At 43.9% G+C, this 25,011-nt stretch overlaps 1 protein-coding gene across 1 annotated transcript; it reads right to left on the reverse strand.

The window, feature by feature from the left end:
• Nucleotides 1-2,745: 2,745 nt before the first annotated feature.
• LOC140183614 (uncharacterized) lies at nucleotides 2,746-3,363 on the reverse strand. The gene has a single exon (XM_072232073.1). It carries the CDS (start codon nucleotides 3,361-3,363, stop codon nucleotides 2,746-2,748), a length of 618 nt encoding a protein of 205 aa, XP_072088174.1.
• Nucleotides 3,364-25,011: the final 21,648 nt, after the last annotated feature.

A 25,011-nucleotide genomic window follows, 5' to 3' on the forward strand; every position in this document is an offset into this window, starting at 1 on the left:
GGTCGTGTGTCCTCTTTATACTTTGTATAACCTACGGTCAGGATTGCCACTTGGGTTGCGTTGGATTTAATTAAGGATTTGTTCAACGTGCAGGTTAGTTGCAAGGTGTTTCTGGGTGCAGCGAGGTCCGACGCTGTTTACAAGGAGGCGTCGATGAAGGAGTTGCCGATTGCGTCCTTTTAAGACAACCATTGCCTACCTAAACATATGTTCATAGAACGATGCGCCGAGGCAAGAAATCCAGGTGCCATGCTCCGGGCGGAGATGAATGAATTCTGTTTGTTTGGTGACTCCGTTGGTGTAACCGGGGACGAGTTGGAGGGCTGTTACATGGGTCCGATGCTGCTACTCTCTATTGGCAATGAAGACGAAGTGCTCGTGCGAAAGGGACTTAAATATTTTGAGATTGTACGTGCTTCACGGGTGATGCGGAAGATTTGTCCCGGGTATCCTGTGTGCAGTGTTTGGCCGATTACGAGGTTCGGGTGTTCCTGTTGGGGTTTCTGTTTTCCTGGTTTGTCGTTTACGATTCTCGTGAGTCGTGTTACCGTATGATGCATTATCTCCAATTTTGTTAACTATAATCAAGGTTATCCTCATAATATATTTTTATTCTGTTTCCGTCTTCGCGCGTAGGTATAGACTCAATGGTGCGAATTGGATTATAGGTTTTCCCTCGCCTGGATGCTCAGTAGTGGAAGTGGAAAGGTAGAGGTTTTCTGTCACGCGGACGCCACGCTCAGGAGTTAACGTGTACCTCAAGCCGAATTAGGTTCAGAAGCAGGTGTGCAGGGATGCTAGGATCAGGTGTAGGGGTGTGGTGTACAGAAATATGAAGAAAAGAGTTTTGTTTTGTCAAATCAACCATAAAAAATTAATGCAATTAACCGAAAATAAAAAATTTACCATATTATTCGATAAATTAATTTGATGGGATCACTGACGCTTTTTAATCGGTTTAATATTCCAAAATATACAGAATACGACATGTATTTAACTCTCTTATTTGACGTTTTCCATTATTAACGATTATCGACGAGCTCCATTAAATTTGCAAACAACAAAAATGTCATTCACGTTTCCCAATTCCCATTTCTCATTTCCGGATATCTACGCAAGCTGGAAAAAGAAATCCAGACTGCCCACCGGCGTTTGGCAAAAGGATGCCACTTCTAATTGTACGTATAGGTAAATATGGGTCTAAGTACATAAATTAAATGTACTAAATATCCGGTATTAACCATAACGTTGTGCAACGAAACGAGTTCGCGCTAAGCCGTAAAAATTAACTAATGTGAGTGTGTATTCTAATGTTGGGCAACGAAACGATTTACGTGTTATACCGTTATTGTCCTTTATATTTTTCCTTGACCGGCCGGAGAGTATCGATCGCTGTGTTGAAGCAGGCATTGCGGATGCTATACTCCGACAGGGGTTGACGGAGTATTTCCAGTTTGCCCGCCTATGTAGATAGCTTCATCCGAAAATAGAAAGAAAGAAAGAAAAATAACTCAAACGCTGCGGAAATTATATAATTAAGAAAATCGAGTTTTACGCAGGGGTTACAGAACATGAAAAGAACAGCTACAGAAATACGGAAACACAGCAAATAAAGACTTGGAAGGTAGATGCCGTGGGTCATATAGCCCCGACATCGTCTCCATTCTGCCCGGCGGTTTCCTGATACTCAGATCCGTCTGCCGTTGCCGCAGGTTGACCATACAGTTGGCGGACCAATAAACCTACCTTGATCTCCACAACCTCAAGCCTGCATTCCATTTCACGCCACGGTGCCATCTGTTGCTGTTCCCTTCGACGAAGATCGGCAATTTCCGCTTTCAAAGCGTTTGCTTTGTCTTCGAGTTCGCGAATGGTGGTTTGATGCTGTTCCATCTCCGTGCGCAACTTCTTCTCCAACCGGCGGCCTTGTTCCAGTTGATGCTTCCTGATACTAGCCCTGACTTTCACGGTGATTACCTCGATCCTGGCCGTCCTTGCTTCGTCCCGTGTCCTACGAAGACTATCACTCAGAAACCTCATCCTCTGTTGGAGGGTGTTGATCAGGTCTGCGGTCGGGTGTTCCTCGAGATCGCCCGGACTAATGGCGTGGTCGTCGAGGGATTCGCACGACATTTTGTCGGATGAAGACCCGGAGGTTTGGTATACGATAACGGCCTTGAAGCTATGACTTTTCTCCCGGCAGTGGTTATGGATAAGTATAACGAATGGTTATGAATTGTGACGGACTTGTGCATTGATGTACATTAATGAAAATCAAAATTTAAGTTAATAATAAATAAATTAATACATTTTATTGTGGTTAATTAATGTACGTATGGTATTCCTTGAGAAAACGAAGATAATAATGCACCTGGTAGTTTTATCGATAAACGAAGAAAAAGCCTGGGAAAACTTAGGCTGCATCGATTGCGCAAAATCCGCTATGATTGCAAATCTTGGCAATGTGACGTTAGAGTAGGCAGGGAGGGCTGTAGGTCTATGGACTGCTATGAATAACGTGGCAGACATGACTTGTGTTGATCTCATAAAAAGAATTGTATTTTCCATAACTTTAATTTTTAATACTACGCGGAAAACACAAAAATAAAAATGATGGCAAAACGAGACAAACAGTGCCAAAAAGGCAAAACAAGTCAAACAGTTGGAGAAATTATTACATAATAGTGATAATAGATATATTACGTAGGATAACCAAAAAAATATTCAGAACCCAATCCTATCCAATCAGTCAAAGAGGTGGACAAACAGGATCAATTCATAATCAGCCCTACAATGCACGTACGGAATATGAGCAGCACCTCCGTCACCGTCGTTTACGTCCCACCCCCTTCCACAGCGTTGATGGCGGTAAATGGCACTCATGTTTCCACGGCTTGGACATCCATGCGAAGAACAGACTTGATTCTCTTCGTTTAGCCTTGGCAGGCGACGCAGGTGTCTCCACGTCCCCTGGACAACGCCGCGGAACACCAATTTGCAGTGTGTCAGGGCACCGGCCGCCTCAAGCCCACGAAATGTCTGTAAGCCCTTGTTCTTTGACTCGGCGTCGTCGCGTAGCATCAGCATCATCGCCGCTGTGTACTGGGCTGCCGAATGGCCCTGGGCTGCGACAACGTGCATGGTTTCCATCCCCGCAAAACGACACCCGCCTAGGAAAAGGTCAGACACAGCAGACCGAAACAGAACTTCCAGGTGGCCACTCTGCCTGCATCGCGCTAGGAAGTTTCTTCCCGACTGGTGCATGGGACTCACACTCCACCATCGCTGGTCCCAAATTGGAATGTTGGCGCATCTGTAAACGAAATCCTCATCCCCTGCATTACGTGCAGCGGTGCACGACATTCTGAGACTGCACAACTCCCTGTCGGACTGTGTTGCGGTCCTTCCAGCAATTAAGGTCCATACATCGTGGGGAAGGTTGGCCGGGCCTGTCGGACGATACATCTCCTCCCCTAGTATTGAGCGCCCTCACAGGATAGATAAATGGTCGGTTATATGTAAGTACTGGATAACAGAAAGGCTCCAGTCAGTTATCTCAATGGCTGTTGTTTACGGTGTATATATAGTCACCCGGTGCCGTGTGCGATGGTATCCCATCGGTTGTGTACCGTTCATCTACACCTAGTCAGCTACAATCACGTCGTTTAGGTAGCCTGCCGGTTGAGTTTCCCGTCGGCTCACAGAAGGGTTCCTTAGCCAACACGTCCCTTGTATTCATATTTTTTATTTTTTTTTCATTTATGTTTAACTAACCGGTTAGTAACTTCCCTTTAAAGTTAGGTTTTTTCCGTTTCGTCGCTTGGGGATTCCGAAATTTATTTTTTTTCCCTCTTTATGTTTTGTTATATCATAATTTCATGTTATTAGTTAAGTGTAATATTTTAATAATATTAATTGACATTATTTAGACATTGTTCAAAATTCCTGTTCTTTAACTATAATTTTAAGATATCTATATGTAATAAGTATCCGTTTACGTAAATAACATTTATATGGTAATAAAGAAGATAACAACTAATATTATACGTCCATACTAAACCGAAATATAATATGTCAATAATAAACCTAATATGCATAACAATCCTAAACCCTAGCTATGTCAACGAATCGTTCCCCCTCGTAGTCGGCGCGACAACGAATGCACCGAATATGGTTGGCGCCTCCGACACCGTGGATGGAGCCCCGCTCTGCCGCCCTTCGGCAGTAGTCATAGAGAAGACCCATGTGGCCTCGGGTCAGGCATCTGGTGGACTCACATACTGTATGTTCTTCTCCCTTATCCGGCATTTGGACTTCATCTGGCCAAGAAATTGTGAGGACTGCGAAGCAACTCGAGTAACATGCCGGGAGTAAGTTACCCGCTTCGAGCGTGCGAAATAGTTCCAAACATTCTTTTTTTGCGTCTCTGTCGTCCCTTCGGAGGAGCAACTCCATTGAAAGTGCGTACTTGGCGGCGTCCAGCACATTCCTTGCTGCATTTTGCAGCATTTCCCATCTGACGGCGTGGTTACGTCTTATGTAGAGCTCCCGCAGCGCCTCCCGAAACAGAAGTTCCAGGTGACCAATCTCAATGCACCTCTCGAAAAATCTTCGCCCAATAGGGTCCCGTATCCACACCCAATTCACGTCATTCGGAGGTGGTATGGCAACCATCATGAGCACAGTATCGTCGTCGCCTACATCGCGCGCAATGCAACACGTCATACGGAACCTGCACAGGTCCTCAATCGATGTCGTTGCGACTTTAATGGCTATGGCTACCCAAACGTCGCGGGGTAGTTCGGAGGCGTTACATAAACGCTCCATTAAAACTTTCGCTTGGACTGGGGCCTGCTAGTGTATATACTTCACAGGATGTTATCCACTGACCAGTGGTTTTGAGAGTAGGAATGCTAGTATATTTATGGATAAGGGTCGCCCTTTGGAATCCAATTCCCTCGGACTTAACCGACGCATCATTTCGTTGGCGAAAATCCAATTAAGTTTTCCAAAAAAATAAAAACGGAAAGGGATTCTACAAACTTGCATTGTAAATAGAAATAACATTGTTAATTGATGGCATTTATTAGATTTGTCGTTACGCGCTGGTGCATATTTAGTCGACAGCTAGGAGTGTTAAAATTAAAGTTAAGTAAAAAATACGCTAACTAATCATCATCGCATTCATATGTATAAATATAGTTAAAGAAAATCGTTCCTGGAAATTGCAATAGGGGTACATGCACGAAAGAGGAAACATGAAACGAACGGCCGTAAACACAGAAAGTCTTAATTTGCGAGTAACATAAACTTGAATCGCCACACGTGGTCGCAGTGTACCCTAATATAGGACTAAAGAAGAAAGGAACGTAATACCACCTCTGGCATGGGGGCATAAGCGTGACATCTGGTTGAACCATGTCGGCAATGCAGTACCAGCCGGTGGACTTAGGTGTTCTTCTTTGTTTTCATCCTCCATAACTCTGCCTTGCCCAATACACGGTCCCGGAGTTTGTTGAATGGTGTGCTGGTCAGGTTCACCGCAGTTGTTGCCCTGATCTCGTTCTCCCGTAACTGCAAAATAGTTAACGATCGGGTTTATTGTGCCCCTATAATTTAATATCCGTAAACTACTTTTTTTTAGCATACTTACAATCCCCTATACTTAGTTGAATTTGTCCCCCATGTTGAGCCACCCAATGACCCATATCCCTGAGTTCATGCTGAATGTTGATCTGACGAATAGACAGTAACCGTCAGTACGTATTATGGATAACATGTGAAAATCATCACTGTGATACGTGCATGTTTTATTTGCTGATAACGTACCTCTGCCCACAATTAGGTATCCCTATGGGGATCCTTATCGGGAAATCTCCGAAGTTGCTTGGTAAGGGCATAAAGTGCTTCTCGTAAAGTGCTTGTGTCACGTTGTACAACACCCTTGCCTGCACGGACGGCAGAATATAAATTAGAACGCTTTTATGCACGCCGTGTTGCATGCTATGCCAGTATGCCAAATTAAAAGTAAAGACTACAATCATAGTTGTAGTTAACCGTTTTCCGAATCCGGTCTTCCCGGTGAGGCGTCTCGAACTGGTTCGGCGATGAATCAAGGTTGTAAATTGCCTTGTCTTTCAGAGACACGAGCATCAAAAACCAGTGGCCCAGCGCGTCCTGCATGGGGACATAAATCTGCACAAGATAAACACGTATAGTTATTCCACTGAAGACACTTGTTCCTGGTTTAGTTTTCGATGAACCAAAAGTTGTCCTTCAACAGACAAGTTCAAGGAATTTGGATGGCCGCATCCAGTTCTCCATGTAACGGTTGAGCATTAACTCTGTCGTCTCCCCGTTCAATATATCATCCTATACAGACAACGCTAACGAATTAAATAAGTTATGTTCTATAAATGTTAGTGCGTCGACGACTGTCAACGACCGTTAACGGCGCAATAATTCGTATCGAGTACCAACGCCAGATCAGGACAAGCTTACCGACACAGACGGTGGTAAGCACCAGTACGCGGGTGACGTGGCAAGTATCTCAGCACCGGTCATAGTCATGGCAACCAGATGGATGATCTGGTAACGAAGAATAGCCAAAAATATAAAATAAACAAAAAACTCCGACGATGTCTCGCAACACCATATATGTGTTTTTCCCACTCAAAACAAGCATAAATAGGTGCCATACCTTGTCATCATCGTCATTTCCCGGTAGTAAGCTTTGTAAATCAACCCTATCCGCGGACTTGACTCCAATACGGACAAGTTCCTCGCTATAGTCAGAGGAAAGTGTTAACGATTTAAAATAACTGCGATAAGCAGGTTGAAAGAAAACAAAGCTCGAGTTTTACCATGGATCAAGGTTTCCGTCGAAGATGTACGCGAATAAGGCCGACTGTCGGTTGTTAAAGTCCATGGCAGGAGTGATCTTGAACCTCATCTGCGACACATGTTTGTCAAACATCAGTATGTTAGCGCAGTTTTCGATAAACAAACTTACCGATTAGTTACCTTCTTGCTCGTTGAATGGGCATACTTTTCCCTGCTGGAACCAGATCGCATAGAACTGTCAGTTCCATCACCGGAACGTCGCCGTTTGGCGTTCCTTGTTGCCGATGGTGGTGTGCGAAACAACTTTCTCATGATGCTGTCGGTTCCTGCAAGGGGTGGAGTACTGTTCTCGGGCGGATCTGGGACAATTGTCGTTCCACTAGCGATGCCAGATGCAACTTTCATGGACTGCGGGGTTGACTGTTCATCTGTCTCCCCATCGGAATCCAACAACACGATGGTTTTCTCGGAGATTGCCGCAGCTGCGTTGTCGGTCTCCTTCTCGAGATCCCTCTGTCGGAGAATAAGCTAAACCGGTTTAGTATAAGGAAAACCTACATGACATGTTACATACATGGGCAAGGAGTAAAACCTAACTAGAACCTTTTCGACGAAGCCCCTCATCAAGTCCTTGACGATGAGACCGATCTTCGGAAACGACCAGTCCTCTTCCGACTGGATCTGGTCACTTTGACCGCATTAACATCATCCGGCTGTGGAGCTTCGGCTAAGTTTTCGAAGTCAGCTTTGGGTCCACCGGGGAGCTACATATTAAAAAAAATAACAAAATCAACTCAGTTATTTGTTTAAAGAATGTGTGAAGTACACCTGAGCAGAAGATTTACCTCAGACGCTTGCCGGGGCTGCGACTGCTCAACTGTATCTGCGTCGTGGACCTCTTCGCATACATCCCTGCATGTACCCCGTACGTGGCTGTTAATGCAAATATTCGTCTACCATGCATATGCAACGTACTGCGTTTTGTTGTATTCTAAAAGTCATAAATGAAACCTGTCTAACCTGTTGTGTGTGTCACCGTCGGAGTGTGCTTCACCGTCGCCCATTGTTTTTGTTTTTTTTTTTGTGTTTCGAATATTGATGGTTTAGCACGGTAGGTGGGTTTATTTTAAATGCAAAGGAACTTGCAAATGCCCACGGCTTTGTCCTCCGTTTACGGAGTGTGATTCGTCTATGTTAATGGTACTCGGGTGTTGTGGATGGAGTCACGACTATCTGTTGTAATCGTCAAACTCGCGACAAATCTTTCACTCGTATGGTACGTTGTTATTTGGGCTCGTTTTATGGTGTGTTCCGTATCCAAAAGTGAAAGTTCTGAGTGACACTATACTATAAAAGTCCCTTTCTTATGCTGTGACCACTGCGGTCAAATCAATCCAAAACTATCGAGTGGCCTCCACCCAGGCGCTAAGTCACACCATGCCTTCCCCACCCCCCTCGCCATCATTATTTTAATTCATTATATCGTAGAGGCATGGGACTGCGCGCTATATATGCGATGGGCGTAATGCTGAATTTCCTACACAAGTAAACCGTCAAAAGGCATTCGTTGGGAGATGGGACAAAGCCAAAATGGGTAATACATTCGCTTCCTTCCGGTTCCCTTCACAGCGTATGTATTAACCTTTTGTCCAAAGTTGTACCATTATTGTTTAAAGCATAAATATCTATAGAAAGCGTATTGTCCCATACCCCGAATTGACATATACACCTGCTCGTCTGCAGCTACCCATGCTCTAGGTCAGCGCGACATAAAGTTTCGCCTCGGGCGCATCACGACGAAATTAGTGGCTGAGGTTACTTTCCACTATCGTGCGCGGATTAGTAGCATCTAGTTCTCTCCCGGTTATGAGCACCATTGCCCACGAATCTGGTTACGTTATTTTTTAAGCATAATGCACAGGAGTTACTTTTAGGTGGACTTTCTAGTGAAGTCTTCGAAAACGACCGTTGGATATAATTTCAGATTAAAGATTTGATGAATATGTGTCCTTTTTAGTAGACAAAAATTTAAAGTTGGTGCAACATAAACCGTAAACCCTAAACCCTAAACCCTAAACCATAACCCATAAACCCTAAACCCTAAACCCTAAACCCTAAACCATAAACATTAAACTGTAAACCCTAAACCCTAAACCATAAACCATAAACCATAAACCCTAAACCCACCACCCTAAACCATAAACAATAAACCCTAAACCCTAAACCCTAAACACTAAACTCCAAACCCTAACCCATAAACCCTAAACCCTAAACCCTAAACCCACAACCATAAACCCTAAACACTAAACAATAAACCCTAAACCCTAAATCCTAAAACCTAAACCCTAAACCCTAAAACATTACACCGTAAATCACAAACCCTAACCCATGAACCCTAAACCCTAAACCATAAACAGTAAACCGTCAACCATAAACCCTAAACCATAAACCCTAAACCCTAAACCCTAAACCCTAAATCCTAAACCCTAAACCCTAAACCCTAAACCATAAACCCTAAACCCTAAACCCTAAACCATCAACCCTAAACCCTAAAGCCACCACCGTAAACCCTAAACCCTAAACCATAAACCATAAACCATAAACCCTACACCCTAAACCCTAAACCATAAACAATAAATCGTAAAACCTAAACACTAAACCCTAAACCCTAAACCCTAAACCCTAAACCCACAACCCACAACCCTAAACCCTGAACAGTAAACCCTAAACCCTAAACCCCGAACAGTAAACCCTAAACCCTAAACCCTAAACCCTAAACCCTAAACCCTAAAGCCACAACCCTAAACCCTAAACCCTAAACCCTAAACACTAAACCCACAACCCACAACCCTAAACCCTAAACCCTAAACCCACAATCATAAACCCTAAACACTAAACAATAAACCCTAAACCCTAAACCCACAACCATAAACCCTAAACACCAAACAATAAACCCTAAACCCTAAACCGTAATACCTAAACCCTAAACCCTAAAACATTATACCGTAAATTAAAACCCTAAACCCTAAACCCTAAACCCTAAACCATAAATAGTAAACCGTCAACCATAAATCCTAAACCCTAAACCCTAAACCCTAAACCATAAACCCTAAACCCTAAATCCTAAACCCTAAACCCACAACCATCAACCCTAAACCCTAAACCCTAAACCCTAAACCCTAAACCATCAACCCTAAACCCTAAACCCTAAAGCCACCACCCTAAACCCTAAACCCTAAACCATAAACCATAAACCATAAACCTTAAACCCTAAACCCTAAACCCTAGACCCTAAACCATAAACAATAAATCGTAAAACCTAAACACTAAACCCTAAACCCTAAACCCTAAACCCACAACCCTAAACCCTAAACCCCGAACAGTAAACCCTAAACCCTAAACACTGAAACCTAAACCTTAAACCCTAAAACCTTATACGATAAATCACAAACCCTAACTCCTAAACCCTAAACCCTAAACAATCAACCCTAAACCCTAAACCCTAAATCATAATCCCTAAACCCTAAACCCTTATACCATAAATCACAAACCCTAAACCCTAAACCATAAACCATAAACCCTAAACCATATAACCTAAACCCTAAACCCTAAACCCTAAACCATAAACCCTAAACCCTAAACCCTAAACCCTAAACCATAAACCCTAAACCCTAAACCCTAAACCATAAACAATAAACCATAAACCATAAACCATAAACCCTAAACCCTAAACCCTCAACCCTCAACCCTAAACCCTAAACCATAATACCTAAACCCTAAACCCTAAACTCTAAACCCTAAACCCTAACCCCTAAACCGTAAATCCTAACCCCTAAACAATAAAACTTAACCCCTAAACCCTAAACCCTAAACCCTAAACCATAGACCATAAAACTTAAACCCTAAACCATAAACCCTTAACACTAAAAAATATACCGTAAACCCTAAACCCTAAAACCTAAACCCTCAATACTAAACCCTAAGCCATAAATCCTAACCCCATGACCGTAAACCCTAAACCCTAATCCGTAAACCATAAACCCTAATCGAGAAACCCTAAATCATAAACCCTAAAACCTAAACCCTAAATCATAAACCCTTAAACTTAAACCATAAACCATAAACCACAAACCCTAAAGCCTAAAACCTAAACCATAAACCGTAAATCATAAACCGTAAACCCCAGCCACTAAACCCTTAACCCTAAATGATTTTGCAATTTTTACCTGTTTTTATCTTAAATATTATAGTAAGTAATTTTATATTGGCTTATTAACTTGATACGCTATTTATATTGAATGACGTATTAAACTGACATATAATAATAACAATAGTAAATGTTAATGATGTAAGCAAAAACAAATAATCAACATAAAATTAGTTAAATTATCAAATATTTAGATTTCTTAATTAAAGACTATAAATTTAAACTGAAAAAATTTTAAAAATATATATTTAATGAGAAGACATTAATCTTCTATAAAATTCGTAAATTATATATAAATATGCTTGTTATATATAAATTTAATCTTGTCGTTACTGTCAAATGATTAATTAGGCTAAATATTTTTTAACAAATAAATTAAGATAAATAAAACACAAAACATAATCTAATCCAAAACTAGACCCGCATCTAATGTTCATAAATAAGCCTACATTTTTTAAATAATAACTCAATATCATACATCCCTATATATATATATTCATTATTTCCTTCACTCGATAAGCCGTTAACACTATCCAGATCATACAGCCCCACCCATGAACTCCCAAATCCTCTTCCTATAATGCATCAAATCAAGGTGAGCCGAAGGAGCGACAGTAATGGGATAACACAGCGCGTATGAGGACGACGAGCAAACATATGGTTGACAGTCGGGCCTCATCTGGAGCGGGTGCGGGAACTTTAATGGATTCGAGCGAAGCACTGATATTGAGTTGGTTCAGGGCGGTCTGCTGACCCAGAACCGCGGACAAAAAATTTAAAAAAGCTTTCCTCGGTATTGTGGCAAGACTCTTCCGTTTCGTCTGAATTTATTGTCACCTAATATCACGATATTTCTTGAAAAACGATGTTTAATTTTTTATTTTATTTAAGGGGAATTGACGTCTCTTGATGTGATGCGAGTGACTGCTCCAGACGGCCCGCGGAACAACATAGTCAGAATAACCACGTTGCCCAACGCAACGCGCTCAACAACTATATAATACAGCAAATGTGGAAACTGTATAATATACGCTTCCATCTACTCGATTGCCATTGTTGGGGCTAGTGTAACACACGGACTTGAAAGAAAAAAAAATAAGTAGGAAAAGAAAAGCAACTCGAGTATGGAAAATCAATTTCCGGAATCGTTGGCTGATATGGGGGAGCAGATCCTTCCAGACGATCTCTTGATGGAGATTTTCACTCGAACTGACCCGAAGACGGCGGCGAGATACAGAACCGCAAGCACAACCTGGCGTGTCCGACTGTCTTCCGAGAGATTTAGGAAAGACAACACGCTCACAAACATTGGAAAATACCGTAATGCGTTGCTCCAAATTGGTGACCCGGAGAGGTACGGTTCAACCCAGGCTTTTTGCATTGTGGACTGTGTAGGCGGAGGAAGAGTAGCCGTGCCAATGCCAGAACAACTGGGTCCACGCGGATGGTGGAATGTTATCGGCTCCGATTGCGGTGTGATCTGCGTCCAGTATAGTACGAATGGTCCTGATATGAGGCTCCTGTTATGGAACCCGCTGCTGCGAATCGCTCGTCAACTTGACAATCCGGCCGACAAACTACTTAAACAAGCCGTCATTGGATATGCGTTTGGATACCGGGCGGGAACTGACAATTACTCCGTTGTCCATATGTCAAAGAGGCACGTCCTAGACAGGTTTTTGCACTGCAATGTTTTCAATTCGGCAGAAGGAAGCTGGAAACACGCGTACATAAACGATCAACATCTAACTCACCTTGACGAGGGCTCAGCTTTTCACCTTGGTAAGGCCGTGTGGGTAAATTCGGGTGGACGTGGTTTGACGATTGCAACACATGTGGTAGTGTTGCATGCAGACACATTTATTCTGAGCAAGATAAGGATAAACCGTAACTTAATTCAGCACGTGCAGGCACTGCGTGTGCTCGACGGCATCCCACACCTGGTCGGCTATGAACGATCCCCGCACCGAGGACTATCGACATTATGGTGCAAGATTGACTTGGAATCCATGTGCGTCGTCCCGTTCATGAAGCGAAGAGTTGCCGGTCAGTACGGCGTTCCATGGTAAAACCTAAACACTAAACCCTAAACCCTAAACCCTAAACCCACAACCCTAAACCCTAAACCCCGAACAGTAAACCCTAAACCCTAAACACTGAAACCTAAACCTTAAACCCTAAAACCTTATACGATAAATCACAAACCCTAACTCCTAAACCCTAAACCCTAAACAATCAACCCTAAACCCTAAACCCTAAATCATAATCCCTAAACCCTAAACCCTTATACCATAAATCACAAACCCTAAACCCTAAACCATAAACCATAAACCCTAAACCATATAACCTAAACCCTAAACCCTAAACCCTAAACCATAAACCCTAAACCCTAAACCCTAAACCCTAAACCCTAAACCCTAAACCCTAAACCCTAAACCATAAACAATAAACCATAAACCATAAACCATAAACCCTAAACCCTAAACCCTCAACCCTCAACCCTAAACCCTAAACCATAATACCTAAACCCTAAACCCTAAACTCTAAACCCTAAACCCTAACCCCTAAACCGTAAATCCTAACCCCTAAACAATAAAACTTAACCCCTAAACCCTAAACCCTAAACCCTAAACCATAGACCATAAAACTTAAACCCTAAACCATAAACCCTTAACACTAAAAAATATACCGTAAACCCTAAACCCTAAAACCTAAACCCTCAATACTAAACCCTAAGCCATAAATCCTAACCCCATGACCGTAAACCCTAAACCCTAATCCGTAAACCATAAACCCTAATCGAGAAACCCTAAATCATAAACCCTAAAACCTAAACCCTAAATCATAAACCCTTAAACTTAAACCATAAACCATAAACCACAAACCCTAAAGCCTAAAACCTAAACCATAAACCGTAAATCATAAACCGTAAACCCCAGCCACTAAACCCTTAACCCTAAATGATTTTGCAATTTTTACCTGTTTTTATCTTAAATATTATAGTAAGTAATTTTATATTGGCTTATTAACTTGATACGCTATTTATATTGAATGACGTATTAAACTGACATATAATAATAACAATAGTAAATGTTAATGATGTAAGCAAAAACAAATAATCAACATAAAATTAGTTAAATTATCAAATATTTAGATTTCTTAATTAAAGACTATAAATTTAAACTGAAAAAATTTTAAAAATATATATTTAATGAGAAGACATTAATCTTCTATAAAATTCGTAAATTATATATAAATATGCTTGTTATATATAAATTTAATCTTGTCGTTACTGTCAAATGATTAATTAGGCTAAATATTTTTTAACAAATAAATTAAGATAAATAAAACACAAACATAATCTAATCCAAAACTAGACCCGCATCTAATGTTCATAAATAAGCCTACATTTTTTAAATAATAACTCAATATCATACATCCCTATATATATATATTCATTATTTCCTTCACTCGATAAGCCGTTAACACTATCCAGATCATACAGCCCCACCCATGAACTCCCAAATCCTCTTCCTATAATGCATCAAATCAAGGTGAGCCGAAGGAGCGACAGTAATGGGATAACACAGCGCGTATGAGGACGACGAGCAAACATATGGTTGACAGTCGGGCCTCATCTGGAGCGGGTGCGGGAACTTTAATGGATTCGAGCGAAGCACTGATATTGAGTTGGTTCAGGGCGGTCTGCTGACCCAGAACCGCGGACAAAAAATTTAAAAAAGCTTTCCTCGGTATTGTGGCAAGACTCTTCCGTTTCGTCTGAATTTATTGTCACCTAATATCACGATATTTCTTGAAAAACGATGTTTAATTTTTTATTTTATTTAAGGGGAATTGACGTCTCTTGATGTGATGCGAGTGACTGCTCCAGACGGCCCGCGGAACAACATAGTCAGAATAACCACGTTGCCCAACGCAACGCGCTCAACAACTATATAATACAGCAAATGTGGAAACTGTATAATATACGCTTCCATCTACTCGATTGCCATTGTTGGGGCTAGTGTAACACACGGACTTGAAAGAAAAAAAAATAAGTAGGAAAAGAAAAGCAACTCGAGTATGGAAAATCAATTTCCGGAATCGTTGGCTGATATGGGGGAGCAGATCCTTCCAGACGATCTCTTGATGGAGATTTTCACTCGAACTGACCCGAAGACGGCGGCGAGATACAGAACCGCAAGCACAACCTGGCGTGTCCGACTGTCTTCCGAGAGATTTAGGAAAGACAACACGCTCACAAACATTGGAAAATACCGTAATGCGTTGCTCCAGATTGGTGACCCGGAGAGGTACGGTTCAACCCAGGCTTTTTGCATTGTGGACTGTGTAGGCGGAGGAAGAGTAGCCGTGCCAATGCCAGAACAACTGGGTCCACGCGGATGGTGGAATGTTATCGGCTCCGATTGCGGTGTGATCTGCGTCCAGTATAGTACGAATGGTCCTGATTTGAGGCTCCTGTTATGGAACCCGCTGCTGCGAATCGCTCGTCAACTTGACAATCCGGCCGACAAACTACTTAAACAAGCCGTCATTGGATATGCGTTTGGATACCGGGCGGGAACTGACAATTACTCCGTTGTCCATATGTCAAAGAGGCACGTCCTAGACAGGTTTTTGCACTGCAATGTTTTCAATTCGGCAGAAGGAAGCTGGAAACACGCGTACATAAACGATCAACATCTAACTCACCTTGACGAGGGCTCAGCTTTTCACCTTGGTAAGGCCGTGTGGGTAAATTCGGGTGGACGTGGTTTGACGATTGCAACACATGTGGTAGTGTTGCATGCAGACACATTTATTCTGAGCAAGATAAGGATAAACCGTAACTTAATTCAGCACGTGCAGGCACTGCGTGTGCTCGACGGCATCCCACACCTGGTCGGCTATGAACGATCCCCGCACCGAGGACTATCGACCATATGGTGCAAGATTGACTTGGAATCCATGTGCGTCGTCCCGTTCATGAAGCGAAGAGTTGCCGGTCAGTACGGCGTTCCATGGAATCCTGTGACGATCATGGGTGATCGTATGATCGCAATGCGCGAAAACAACCACAAACCGGCAAGAGGTGCTAACGGCGGTTTTCTGACGGAGATTTCCTTGGTTCAGATTAATTTACTTAACCAACACAGAGTCACCGCATTCAATGGTGAGTGGCCGAGTGACATGAACCTTCAGCGCGTTATAACTGTGGGAGTGGGTTGTCTAGTTCCCTAATAGAGCGGCCGCTAGTGTGATTCGATCACAGAAGCGGTCGGCACTTGGTGCGTAAATCCGTCGCGAAGACATGTGGACCAGTTGTATCGTTGTTTGTATTCCGGCCATGCTTAAAATATGTTTTTCAAATGGATTGATGTGTATCATGTTTTATTATACTTGGTAGAATGAATATGCGAAATGAAAATTATATTATTAGATTGAAAAGATAGTACCAGTGCAATCAAATCCACGCAACAATTAGGGCTAGGCAATTCCATTGAACTACTCATGTTTTCCAGTCGTGAATACCAAAAAAAAATAAATTTCAGATAAAAATTCTCATCAAGCGATCTTCACCGGTAAAAAAACCATCAAAATGATCGCGGATATCAGCACGGTGATCAGAACACCTCGCCTCCTCGTCGTCGCGACACTCGCAAGCATGTTGTCTTCCTTGGCCGTAGATGCTGAAATGGCGGCCTCCAGATCTGCCCTTGTTTCATACAAAGTATGTTGCAAAGAACGCAGCTCGTCTAGGAGTTCCTGTCTTGTCTTCTTCAACTCCGTGTTCTCGCTTCTAATGCCCTCGTTCGCTTCTAGCAACCTGCGAATGACGTCGGAGTAACGAGGTGGGGGCTCTGGATCGTACCACTGAAAGAACGAGCATTTCCTGCTGGTTCCGTACCCAGAACATCCATAAAATCTTCTGCCCGGATAGTCACATTTCCAAGCGGTTCTGATTGGCGACCTCACGCCACAGTGACATCGAGGCATCGGTGCATCGACGGAGGACGAGCTTATGGAAGAGGATCCCTGCATTGTGTGTTCAATAGTTCAGGAGGGGAGTAAAACACTGGCTTTTGAAATAGCCGTGCGCAACGAGGTTTCATACTCACCTCTCTGCTAATGCCATAATGTGTTCGCATCCTAACGGCCTTCTTGTTCACTGACACATGTGACGCCAACTTGGCACGGAACGGTCGATTATAGCCCCCAACCATGGGCCCGATGCATCTTAAACCATGTAGTTGTTAGCTGACGATCCAAACCATCAACATTAAATATGTGACCCGTTTTCTCTGCATGTTATAATCTTTCTATATGAAACACTTCGAAAATACTAATTGATATGTAATTATCTTATTGTCAAGTAATCTCTTGCTATTCGTTGTTGTTAAAGGATATTGATTAATAAGTTGTTTTATATGTTTCCGTATTTAAGGGGCATTTACGTTGTTTGATATGACGTGATTGACATACCCATCATGATGCACAACTGCGCGTCTGAGCGCTACACAGTAGGAAAAGTAAAGAAGTGTATAGCAAAACTGACCTCATGCCCCCTCATGCTATGGCAGGTCACCTTTTGCTATCTTAGGAAGGATTTTGCAAGGGCTTGAATATTGGACGGCACCCGTGGTTACCAAACCGGTGCAATTCTAAACGCATGTGATGCATCCTGCCTGGATGGAGCTGACCGTCTTCAGACTCCAAGAAAGGTGTTTGCAGACCCAACTTTCGGCTTTTTCTATCGATCACAGGTCTATATGCCAGCGCTAGAAGAAGACTATGACAAGCACTCGTTCTTGGCCGTGGTTGACCTGTCGGACAAGCAAGTCTATCAATTTGACACGAATGCGACTAAAGAATTAAAGGCAAGAAGGAGACGTGTCATACAATGCATGGTAGGCGACGAACATAAGTAAGATCATCGTCCTATCCGAATACGCTAATCTGTTTTATGTTTTTGAATATGTGCCAGCTGACTGCCCTGGATGGAATTGTTGCAACTGACGGGTATAAAAACTTACGCTCTAAGGCCGCCCCCGAGTTTGCCAGTATGGAAATCATGTCCGCACCGGGAGTGCCAAAAAACAGCAGCAGTACAGACTCTGGCATTTGGGTCATGCAGTGGATGGCAATGGGACGCAGGTTCATGTACGCGGTGTTGCCAATTGTAAGTTAACGCATGCAAACAGATAAAATGCAATCGCACTGTGTGTCTCTAATAAACGCGGTATTGACCATTGTAGCTGGACGAAGAGAAGATCAGGATAAAAATGGCAATTACACTGCTAACGGGAAGATGCAACGAGGAAAGTGGTGCATTGCTTGCTAAGTCGGCCGCCAAGAAGGGAAAGCGTGAGTAAGAAACGACTGAAGGGGCGGAATACAACATTTTTTTTGGTTAAGTCATGCACTACAATTTTTTTGGTTCTTGGATGCATTGATAACGGTTATGTTATGTGACATTGTTGGGCATTCTGCAATTGACGGACAGTCTTCGTGGACTGTTTATATCGTGGGCCATACTTCTTATCACTTTTATGAGCCCATACTTTTATTGTATACTTATGTTCGGCCCCTTTATGTTATTTGATGTCGGGTCGTTGGACGAGTACGGGATCTGGGTTTTGAGTCGACTCGGTTTCTCCGGACCAACACCAACACAGAAGAAAATGTTATCTTCCAGCATGTGCAAACAATTTAGATAAAGTTTTTTTCAGGGAAAAAAAATTAAAAATGGTAAATATACAAAAAGAAAAAAATATCGTGATTATCTGCGTCGTTCGAATACATCAATCCATCCATCCATCACCATGTCCAGGCTGACAATACAAAGTCATTACTCACTGACCCACGCAATGGAATGAATGATAACACTAGATTAGGCCTAAATTTAAATCCTGTGCTCATTCGGTGGTTATCGATTTTTTTTTTGAAATCCGGTAATTGCCATTGGTAAGTGCAACTATATTAATGCCCCATTAAAGTCCACTCTAATCAGGTTTAAGTGTTATTTATTAAACAAAATAACTTTAATCGGCGGGAGTTGTTTTGCCTGTTTAACGCGCGTAGGCTTGTACGTTACCCAAAAAATAAAGAATCGCATACTTTTCGAAGAAGGGAAGCCTTTGTTGGATACTCAACATCTTCCGGCAGTAAAGAACCCAAAACCATCAAATAAATCGCAGACGAGGTATCACCATGCCGCCGCTCGCTGATTGTCCCTTCTTCAGATTCATAATCCCCAACATGGAGAATCAAATTGTAAGTTTTCACTTTTTTTGTTCTACTCACATAACCCCAAGGCCCGCATGCAAGCCCACATCAATATCGATTTTTTGCTCCTGCAGAGATTGCCGGTGGCCTTCTCCAACGTTGTACGGGATAACATGAGCAACCCCGTCGAGGTAATCACAACAAACGGTCAGTCGTGGAGCATCTCGTGGGTTGTGGATGAGGAGCATCCGCATCAAATCGTATTCGCCGGAGGCTGGCGAGCCTTTTACGAACACTACCACCTACGAATCGGTGACTCAATGCTGCTATCGTATCACCAACCGAAGTTTTTCTATGTGGCCATCCACGACATAAGATACTGCAAGATCAACTACGGAAGGTAACAATATCATTCTAGCGGGTTATTGATCAACTACGGAAGTCTTCCGGCAATACCCGCACATGGCAACTATACAGTCCAGTTCTTCGCGATAATCCCAGTGAACGACCCTGATACACTGGTATAGAACCCAATTTCAATTCCTTTACCACCTGCAATCATCAATCCATCCATCTGTGGCACATTGTAACCCTTTTTTTTTCACCATCCACTACAGAAGCTCCCGCTACGGTTCTCCCGGGAATATGGCTGGTCCCTACCGCGACCACTGACCCTAACCACGCCTACAGGACATCGTCATCGCGTGGGTTGGAATATGCAACCTAATGGGAGGATCGTGCTTCATGGAGGATGGGACGGTGTCCGGGCACGCTATGGCCTAAGGGATCAGTGGCTTGTGCTGTTCCGTTATCACGCCCTTCAGAACACAATGTACGTCATGTTCTTCAACGGTCATACAATGGAAATCAACTACTGGGCCCATGCTGGCCCCGGGACAGACTCCACTTGTATAACCGATCCGTCGGCCCCCAGGTCAAGGCACATAGCCGATGGGTTCAGAACGACCAATCCGTTCTTTGTAATTCCAATCATGCACCGCCTGGCAAACCGTTTTCTCGTAAGTGTGCCGATAATTGTTTTTAAGGGCAACTATTTCATATCCTATTGTTCTAGTCAACTATTTTATTGATCTAACCCAAAGAAATGTCTTCACTTCCAGCCGAATGTCCCCCCTCTGCCGGGAGTATGCGAGGATAGCCCAATTACGATTACCAACGAGAGGGGCGCGTGGACCGTTCGGTTTACGCACTATGTCGGGAGGACGAACGGATGCTTTGGAATTGGCTGGTCTGCCTTAGCAACTGCATGCCAACTAAGACACGGCCATGTTTGTGTCTTCGAACGGCTTGCGCCGCAAGAATACCGGCTGCATATATATTGAGAACTCCGGTCCCCTAAACCCCAAGCCACCGTCCCCAACCCCATCCAAGTAACTCGGTCAAGTACGGTGGTGCAACCTGCATGTCCATACATCTGTATCTTGAATTTATATGTTATTAGGGCCCAGGAATACAATTCTACCTTCCCGTCATTAGCTTATGTTTTGGATGATAAACACGATTATCGTTTCTGTCGTTAACGTGCACGTAGCATTGCAAATGGACTGATCTGCCAATATTTTCGATTCACTTCACCTGCATTTTGTATCTTTGCATTTTTAATTTTGAAACTTCACAGTGAGGTGTTAATACCCTCAGAACCCTAATCAGTAGTGGTTGTTTATTGATTCGAAGTTGTTGCCGTGCTTCATTTAGTGCTCCTCACTTCAGCTGTTTTAAGCGTGTGTTTTAAATTACATCCAGAAGCAACGATCCATTACAAAGAACTTCAAGGTCACGATTCAACCACATGCATTTTCCAACGAGATTTTTTATGAGACGTGCATCTGAATATGCACTGAACGTTACTACCAACTACATAAAAAATATCTACTTACCATACATACAAAATATCCACTGAACATAGAATGGATGTAAAAATGCCCCTAACTACCATGTCCGGTTCAACAAAAGGGTGGACAACGACCGAATAATAATACATCAGGTTTGACAGTCGATTTGCAGCTGTTCGCATGACACTACTTAAACCCTACACATCCTGAATCCCGGTTAAAAACGGTGATATCTATAGAACATTTACATACCAAGGAAAGCCAACATACCAAAAACTTGTTTTAACGTGGACGACATGTAGACGGTTCTGTACCTATTTGACATGCAGACAACATTCGGTGTGCGGCTACAACCTACCGGAGAACGTCAAAGGGTTCGACCAACCTGCCGTTGCAACACACGGTGGTGACGACTGTAGGCCCCCTTTGCTCAATCGGCAAGAGACATGACTGGCCCGGACGTCTTGGTCCCAGCGAAGTCGCTGTTAGCAAACCCGGCCTGCGTGTCACTATCGGAGCATTGGAACAAAGGAATCTCCGCGGTCGCATACAGATCGCCGGATAGGTTATCATAGACCTGACACCAATGTAAAAAACAGATGATTAGATCCATTTAACAGAGCAGAAAACTTAACTACATCGTCTATAGAGCGACCAACCCACCATGTCAGTGTCCATCGAATCCATGTCTTCTGCAACTGAGCTGGATGGTTCCATTGTGCGACGCTCCGGACACGTCGTCCTGTTGTGTCCCACCTCCCGGCACAAACGACATCGCTGGGTCTTCTTTCCACCATGAGCACCGTTACCCTTTGTATTGCGCCTGGGTGGATTTCGCGCCGGGGTTCTGCCACCCTCCGTAGGTGGCCCCTCGTGTTGAAAACTGCTGTTCCCTGCATCATCGTTCTCGAAGTGCTTCAGCATCAGCACGGCTATGTCTCTTGCAAACTGGAACTTTTCGGTGCTGTGATATGCAATCTTGCACACTTTCCGGTACCAATCCATCAGGCACCAGTGTTGCGTCAGTTGTACAGAATCCCAAATCACGCCCATCGACTCCACCGCCACAAGTTTTGCATCCTTGGTCCATCTCGGTAATATCAGAGACCTCGGGATCTCATGAACATTGTTAAGAACAAGCACCGCAATTATATGTTCGCAGCGGACCCCGAAACATTCCATTCTCATGCACGTGCATCGGACCTCGCTCGTATCAGACATCGCAACAACACGCCACTCTTTCCCCGGAGTGCCGTATCGAGAGACGGTGTGAATAAAATAGGAACCGTTGTCTTCAGAGTCAACCACCCTCATTGCACAGGCCCTGTCAAGAATGGGAACAAACAAATAGAATATCGCACGAGTGTAGTTGTCGGCTGCACTCCGCTCCAGCTGTTTCAGGTTGGTGGTCATAACAGGGTCACCCTTTGCGCACTCGAAATCAGCCTCCACCTCCTTTGCGCGGACGAACATCAAGCATCGATGGAAATGACGTAAAAACTCAGTGTAGCTGTATCGAGACTTAACATACCGTGATATCACAGCGTGCAAGCCCTCGCACCTTGATGTTGTTCGAAATCCGGCAAAGAACTTTCCCTGTATGTGTGCTGTGGCCCAGCTGTGCCTTCTCTCGTACATGTCCTGTACCCATCTTTTATCGGCCACTCCAAATTTCTCAACCATCTCAAACCACTTTCTCTGAAATGTTCGGACCTCGTAGTCGCCGAGCATGCAATCCCTAAACATCCTGGTGAATTTGGGCTTTCCAATGTTGCTCGTGGCGTTTCGAAGTAGATGCCAAGCGCAGAGTCGATGGTGAGCCTCTGGAAAAACTTCCTCGATCACAGACTTCATTTGCCTGTCACCGTCGGTTATTATGGACACGGGAGCCTTCCCTTTCATTGAAGTTTACAACTGCTGAAGCAGCCAGACATAGGTCTCTTCTTTGTCGTCTGCCACCAGTGCAGCGGCAAAGACAACCGTTGGGTTGTGGTGATTCACACCAGAGAATACTACGAGAGATGAAAGGTAAATGTTTTTCTTGTACGTTGCATCAAACGCAACCACGTCTCCAAACACCTGGTAATCAATTTGGCTGGTGCCGTCACACCAAAACAAGTGTTGCAACACGCCCTCACCGTCAATGACTTCCTCGTAGTACAGTGCTGGATCATTTGCCTTGCACTCTCGGAGATACCTCAAGCACGATTCCGCATCTAGGCCACCCTCCCTTCGTTGCTTCGCATTTACATTGTGCATGTCCCTTGTTGTGTACGGGACATTATGATACCCGCCGGCCAGGCTTGCCATAAAACCGTGGATTCGGGAGTCGCCAATGCCCCCTTTGCGCATGTCGTTCATCTGCTGGATGTCCGCTTTGCTCATCCTCCGATGGCCCGGGAGCATGGAAGAAAATCGCAACTCAAGAACGTGGTGGTTATGCGCGTCTGAAAAGAACGCAACGTGCCAACGTCCTGATTAATCGTCCATGCGGAGTAACATCCTTGCAGGGCATCCACACCGTGTCTCGGCCCTCGGCCTCTTTTGCCGGTTAGGCATCGAGTAGAACTTCGGGGATCGGAACCCTTGTCGGTGGTACACGAACTCCTGCCGTATCCTTACTTCGCCGCGTTTTTCGCTTCTGGAACGTCTTGCGCCGAATCCATGGTGCTTTGCATATTGCTGATAGAACTCAAATGCAATGTCAACATCTGCGAAATTAAACCGGAGAACATCCTCCGCGCTCAGGTTCAAAAAATCAATCCAACCTATGGACTCGCCGGAATCAACGGCGTAAAACTCGTCTTCCGCATAATTCTCAGACATTCCTCCGGCGCCGTCCAAACCGTCTTCTAATTCAACCGCATCCCCATTGTCGACATCGGCCTCTGCATGACGGTCGTGTTCTGTATCGTCTTCCTGAAAGTCGTCCATCCCTGCAGAGCCTTCGCCCTCAAACGATCCAACTCCGTCCTCTGCTCCGTCAGACATTTCTGGTTCATCGGCAACACCCACGCCCCCAGTGGTATCTTCATCCCCGGCAACCCTGTGCCAAACAGCAACAATGCGGTAATTTAGCGAAACACGCAAAATTGGGAGATGTCCTCCAAAGAAAATTGCAGTCCTGTGACGAAGAAAAATGGGGATATTTGTAAATCAAGTGAAGCGTGATAATACAACGGGTACCTTCTTTCCATTGATGGAGACGGCGAAGTCATCAACTGCCGAAGACAACCGACAATGCAGATCGGGCTCCGTCGTCGTCAGAGGTGAGGCTATTTGTGGGCTTCGATCCGCTTGAACAGACTCGTTATCTGAGTGGGAAGGCTTCGGTCGTTCTCGGTGGTGGAAATAGGGAGGGACGGTGCGATTGTGACGGAGGGGAAGGGGAGGAAGAGGCCGCGATTGCGACGGAAGGGAAGGGGAGTAAGAGGACGTTATTGCGATGGAGGGAAAGGGGAGGAAGAAGGTGCGGTTGCGACGGAGGGGAATGGGACGAAGAGGTGCGAGTGCGGAGGAGGAGACGGGGAGGAATAGGGCGGCAGTAATAGTTGATAACCAAATATTGAGTGTCCAGCTAATTCTAACAATTAAGTTAATTGTATGCATTTTAAAAATCGTAAAAATGATCCCTACTTTATATGAATTTGCAAAAAGAACCCAGGAAAAGCATTAAATTTTATTTTGGCGCTTCCTGGCTCACCGATGCGCCAAACACCAAAATGGCGTTTTGGTGCGCTAACTGGGGCAGCGTACCGAATCCGTCCCCGTCAAGAATAGACACTCAAGGAGCTCTATTCTTCCTAGGAATTCTATTTCTATTAGCAGGTAAACAAATATATAATAAAAATTTTTGATCTTATATACAAAACTATTCTTTTG

Source organism: Arachis hypogaea, chromosome 1 (assembly GCF_003086295.3).
Source record: "Arachis hypogaea cultivar Tifrunner chromosome 1, arahy.Tifrunner.gnm2.J5K5, whole genome shotgun sequence".
NCBI classification, from domain to species: Eukaryota; Viridiplantae; Streptophyta; class Magnoliopsida; order Fabales; family Fabaceae; genus Arachis; species Arachis hypogaea.

What these genes read in the sequence shown, in the direction of transcription:
- LOC140183614 (XM_072232073.1), bottom strand. Translation starts at nt 3,363, where the DNA reads ATGTCGTGCACCGCTGCACGTAATGCAGGGGATGAGGATTTCGTTTAC.